The sequence below is a fragment of the Scaptodrosophila lebanonensis genome, unplaced genomic scaffold (genome assembly GCF_003285725.1).
Source record: "Scaptodrosophila lebanonensis strain 11010-0011.00,11010-0021.00 unplaced genomic scaffold, SlebRS2 tig00000159-arrow-arrow-pilon, whole genome shotgun sequence".
NCBI classification, from domain to species: domain Eukaryota; kingdom Metazoa; phylum Arthropoda; class Insecta; order Diptera; family Drosophilidae; genus Scaptodrosophila; species Scaptodrosophila lebanonensis.
The window spans coordinates 432,312-438,265 of record NW_022060596.1 but is presented as its reverse complement, the minus strand read 5'-3'; the positions used below and the strand labels follow the sequence as shown (position 1 = coordinate 438,265).

Genomic DNA, 5,954 nt, shown 5'->3' with positions numbered 1-5,954 from the left:
ACACACCGATGAAAAACGCCCCCACAGTTGATGGCAACCGCACACGATAGGCGCTGCGATAGATAGCAGTTAAACGATAACGATATCATTGAGAGCTGGTACGATAGTACATTGGCTGATTTCGAGTGCTGCCACATTTCCGAAGGGATTTTGCACACTGTATAAAAGTATTAAATGTTGGCGCATCGTTTCTTTTATTAATAAATCTTTATACGTTAAGCGTTTTAACGCGTTTATTTTTTTCAAAACGTGTTATAGGTGTGTATGTCAAGTGAACCCAACGTGGCCGTGGCAAAGCTACATTGGTTACATTTTGATGCGCGCGGCAAACCTACGTACGCACTACAAAACCAGCCGAAACACGTGGAAGTTGCTCAGTCTGTCATTTCTTCAGTTTTTTGCAGCTGCTCCGTGCGCGTGTGTGTTCCGTTTATTGGCGAGTGGTGTCCGTTGTTGCATTGTGTGTGTTGAAAGAAATTCTTTTTTTTTAGACATTTTAGCTTGAGTTGGGGTTGTCAGCTGCTCTTCTTTTTTTCATATTAAAAAATTAAGGTTAGTGTTGCAATATTAACACCCGCACATTCGTGAAAAATTCAATAATGCGATGGACCAGTAGCAGGCGTGCTGATGAGTGTATGCACATGTGCGTGTGTGCGGGGAGCAGTCTTATCCCTCCGCCAGCACTTCATACGCCATTGTCTGGCACTGGCGCACGCTCAACTTTTTCTTCTGCCACCGTCCGGTGCCGCAGTGGCCTTCTATAGTGGAATTCTTTTGTGCATTGCAAAATGATTCATTTCGCCAATACGCATATGGACGGTGTCTGTGTGTTGTGTTGCTGTCATCGTTATTGTTGTTGTGAGTGCAGTGCAGATGGGAATTAGTGACGTGCAAACTTGTAACGCTCTTTATGGATTCCTTTACTCTTTTTCGCTATAGCCAGTGTTAGCATTCGGTGTGTGTGTGAGTGAGGTTCGCGCGCTCAGCAACAATCACCACAATTTGACAGCCCTAACAACATGCAATTCAAACTTCTTTCAATATAGAGCAGCGCCGCAAAAAACATAAATAAATACATAGTATGTTAAAACAGCTTTGGTTATTGTACACACGATGCAAAAGTGCGGCGTCGTTATTTGGGGTTGATTGATTTTTATAGGAGCCTAAAAGTCAGCTTCATATTTTTGTCGAATAATAAATTAGAATTGTACGTTTCAACTTTGTAAATTCAGTCACTTACTGGAGTTTTTTATTTTCCTTTTATACTTACAGCACACAAACCCTTTGGCATAGATTCCACACACACCCGTTTCAAATAGAACGCATTCAGATTTGTTGTAAATTTGTCTAAAAACAACAAGATGCCATCCGATGCTAAGAAACGCGATGCTCAGCGCAAGAAGGACGCGCGCAACAAGAAGATCCAACAAATACCTTCAACAAAGAAAGGCACAAATGGCACCAACGGACAGCCTGAGCGTGAAATGACTGAGGAGGAGAAACTGTGCGCTAAGCTGGCCGAAGAGGCTCGTATCAGTGCTGAGGCACGTTCCTGTACTGGTTCTTTGGCCGTCCATCCGCGTTCGCGTGATATAAAAATTGCCAATTTCTCGATCACGTTCTTCGGCTCGGAGCTGCTGCAAGATACCATGCTCGAGTTGAATTGTGGGCGGCGCTATGGCGTCATCGGTCTAAATGGTTGTGGCAAGTCATCCTTGCTTGCGGTTTTAGGCAACCGTGAGGTTCCCATACCCGAACACATTGATATTTTCCATCTGACGCGCGAAATCCCGGCGAGCACTAAAAGTGCATTGCAGTGCGTCATGGAGGTGGATGAGGAGCGTATCAAGCTGGAGAAACTGGCCGAAGAGCTGGCCATGAGCGAGGAGGACGATGCACAGGAGCAACTGATTGATATCTATGAGCGACTCGATGATATGTCAGCGGATCAGGCCGAGGCAAAGGCAGCTCGTATTCTACACGGTCTGGGATTTGACAAGGCCATGCAACAGAAACAGGCCAAGGATTTCTCAGGTTAGCCCACAGCTGGCTATCACCCACTATATAGCATCTAACTTCTTTGCTATTTCAGGTGGTTGGCGTATGCGTATTGCGCTAGCCCGTGCGCTTTTCGTCAAGCCCCATTTGTTGCTTCTAGACGAGCCGACTAATCACTTGGATCTAGATGCCTGCGTGTGGCTGGAGGAAGAACTCAAAACATATAAACGTATATTGGTGCTCATTTCGCATTCACAGGACTTCCTCAATGGCGTTTGCACCAACATCATACACATGACCAAGAAACGTCTCAAATATTATACAGGCAATTATGAGGCTTTTGTGCGCACACGCATGGAGCTATTAGAGAACCAGATGAAGCAGTATAACTGGGAGCAGGATCAGATCTCGCACATGAAGAACTATATAGCCCGTTTCGGTCACGGTTCGGCCAAATTGGCGCGTCAAGCTCAGTCCAAGGAGAAGACACTGGCCAAGATGGTTGCACAGGGTCTCACGGAAAAGGTGTCGGACGACAAGACGTTGAACTTCTACTTCCCATCATGCGGCAAGGTGCCGCCACCTGTGATTATGGTGCAGGTGAGACTGATAGTAAAATTTCAGCTACATAAATTCAAATGGTGCTTGCGGTGTAACTAGTTTTTCATCTCAAACTCTCCGGCTGAGCCTGAAAATTTATTTTAAAAAGAATTTAGCATTTGCACTATTTTTAAAGCTAATCTTAAATCGATATTGGCTTCTTTTTGGATCATTTAAAATATTTTAAAAATGTTAGAAATATAGGAATCTCAAATTTGAAACTAATTTTATGTTTTTAATAAATATGTAGGTGCTAAACCGTGTTCAGTATGCCCTTTAGTACTCCTATAATCTAATATAGAATTTTCAAAATTTAAACAACATAAAAGTTTCTTTTTTTTATATCTTATTTTAAAAAGCTAACAAATTTTAACTTGAGAACTAATAAAGCGTGCAAAAATATCTTAACAAGATTGCAATAATATCTCTAATAATATTTCTAATATTTCAAAAAGTACACTTGTAAGCGCAGAAGCAAAACATCATTCTACTTTAAACAAAAAACACGAAAAAAAGTTGTGCAAATTTTTGGGGTATGCATGATCCAGAGTTGAGGCAAAAATTTGTTCTCTCTTGTGTAATCAGCTGTTGCTTTACGGGAAAGTATTTTTAAGACGCCATTTCTTTAATAGTACTTTAGAGCTGTTTTATTTTTATCCACGTTCGTAAAATGTTGCTCTAGGTAATTAGTATAAGGCACAAATAATGACAACATAGGATAGATAATTTTTTGATTGCAATGTGGAAAAGACTGTATAGTAAAAATTTGATTTCGTTACCCTTCAAATTAGACGTATAAGCCAAGTATTTACTCAACTCTAATCTGGATTTTAGAATGTACACTTTCGTTACAACGATGAAACACCGTGGATCTATAAGAACCTCGAATTTGGTATCGATCTAGATACACGTCTAGCGTTGGTGGGGCCGAATGGTGCTGGAAAATCAACACTTTTGAAGCTACTCTATGGCGATCTGGTGCCCACTTCGGGCATGATACGCAAGAACTCACATTTGCGCATTGCACGCTACCACCAACATCTTCACGAGCTTTTGGATCTGGACGCCAGTCCGCTCGAGTACATGATGAGGGCCTTCCCCGATGTCAAGGAGAAGGAGGAGATGCGTAAGATTATTGGACGTTACGGCCTGACAGGTCGCCAGCAGGTCTGTCCCATACGTCAGCTGTCTGATGGCCAGCGTTGTCGCGTCGTCTTTGCCTGGCTTGCGTGGCAAGTGCCACATCTGCTTTTGCTTGACGAACCTACCAATCATTTGGATATGGAGACAATCGATGCATTGGCGGATGCCATCAACGATTTCGATGGCGGTATGGTTCTGGTTAGCCACGATTTCCGTCTGATCAATCAGGTGAGCTACATCGATATATATCCCATAATATATTAAAGATTATTGCTAATTCTCGGTTTATCGTTTGTCAGGTGGCTGAAGAAATTTGGGTTTGCGAAAAGGAGACGGTTACCAAATGGAAGGGTGGTATATTAGATTACAAGGATCATTTGAAGAACAAGATTACATCAGAGAATGAAAAGAAGGCCAAGGCGAAGTAAAAGTAGAAGACCTCTACTTGTGCCGGTCACTGGTTTAAATAGATCAACAACACACAACACTTACAGAAACTGCAACACACACACTCTCCGCTACACACTATCTCCTCTCTTAAATGGCCCACTCATGGCTCTGCCTACACTGTGCGAAATTCGTTTTGGGTTGAACTTGCGCGTGCGCTTAGACAACATTGTGTTGAAACAAATATATTTGTTTATATATGCAGTAAGAAAACAACAACAACAACTACAACAACAGGAACCAGAACTACTCTCACACACACACACACACACCCATGTTAACTTAAATTCTAGCTGAATTGTTTTTATTTTTTGTGTCGAACGATAAAATAAATGAATGAAATTAATTGTAAAACACGTTGTAAGAGAAAAAGAAGAAAATCCCTAAAACAAAATCAACAAAACTGCTTGTGATGTTTCGCTTATGTAACTTGCTTAATAATTTTTTGTAGAGTTTTTGTAATTTATTTACGCTATATACATAAATATATATATAAATATATTAAAAATAAAATACAATAAATAATGGCGCTCGTTTGGAAGCGACAACCAGAACCGGAAACTGCAAAGTTGTCACTGCCTCCCCCCTCCTTCCAAGTTATGGCAGCAGCAGTTGAAGAGCGAGACAGAGTCTCAGCTAAACAGTGAGAGGGAAAGAGAAAGCCGAGGAAGATGACACATCTCAACTGCTTGCTGACCACACAGATATTCTAAATATGAACCATTGTATGTATGTAATTAAATTAGAAACTTGTTAATTGCAAACGAAATAAACATGTATGTGTATGGCACAGAAATCGGTGCACAAATCAAATTCAATACCAACAAATACTGTAATTTAATTAAAATATACTACAAACCAGGCACAGCCCAAACAAAAATCTCTTGTTACATTACAAATAATAGAAAACACATTTTATAGGATGACAAAAAACTAAATCGATGCGACATGTTGTGCTAAGGTTAAACAATATACATACATACGTGTAACAAAATATTCGCAGTGCGTTGTGCATAGAAAATGTAACAAAATATTTATCATATATTAATGCACATACTATATATGGACAAAAGATACATATTGATGTATTTTGAGCAATTCTTGGCTGACTAAGGCAACAGGAGCCACATTCAAGAGCTAAACAAATTGCAAGACTACCTACTTAGTTTGCTTGGACAAGCCCAAAATAATAAAAATTCAAACTTGTAATTATTAAAAAAAAGCAATATCTTTTTAAAAAATAGCTTGAATAGAAGATATTCCGCAGATTGGATAGGATGGTGTGGCGTTGCAATAGATGTGCATGCAAATACATATAAATTCCATTGGGACCAGTCTGCTTTTAGGAATAATTGAATCTGTCAAAAGGTCTTTCAGTGCTGACCCACCATCAGTAGGGACTAGTGCCCCTGAAAGCCATTTAGTGAAACGTTTTCTGGTAGTCTTGGAAATGTGTATTATATTTATTTAATCAAAATTCTGTAGCATGGTGAAAATCAAAAATATAAAATAAACTCGTATAGACTAGGAACTTGGAGACTAAGTTTGGTTCATATGCGCTCAGCCGTTTCCGAAATCAAGGCGTTCATGCTGATTAAGAATATATGTATGTACTTTATGGGAGGTTCTTCCTTCTGCCTGTTACATACTTTGCACAAACCTAATATACCCTTTTCACCCTATGGGTAAAAAAATCCCTAGATATTAAACAAATTCTTTCCAATTTAATGGGCTATCAATAGCAGCTATTTTTTGATTCTGAAATT

At 40.0% G+C, this 5,954-nt stretch overlaps 1 protein-coding gene across 2 annotated transcripts; it reads left to right on the top strand.

The window, feature by feature from the left end:
• Positions 1 to 135: 135 nt before the first annotated feature.
• On the top strand, positions 136 to 4,591 carry LOC115629603 (ATP-binding cassette sub-family F member 2). 2 transcript variants are annotated; one of them, XM_030526098.1, is made up of 5 exons: positions 136 to 258; positions 1,273 to 2,034; positions 2,093 to 2,598; positions 3,433 to 3,969; positions 4,041 to 4,591. In XM_030526098.1, exons 2-5 carry the CDS (start codon positions 1,362 to 1,364, stop codon positions 4,167 to 4,169), a joined length of 1,845 nt encoding a protein of 614 aa, XP_030381958.1. In that variant the 5' UTR covers positions 136 to 258; positions 1,273 to 1,361; the 3' UTR covers positions 4,170 to 4,591. The 2 variants fall into 2 exon arrangements, with proteins under 2 accessions (XP_030381958.1, XP_030381957.1); XM_030526097.1 differs by lacking the exon at positions 136 to 258 and adding an exon at positions 435 to 552.
• Positions 4,592 to 5,954: the final 1,363 nt, after the last annotated feature.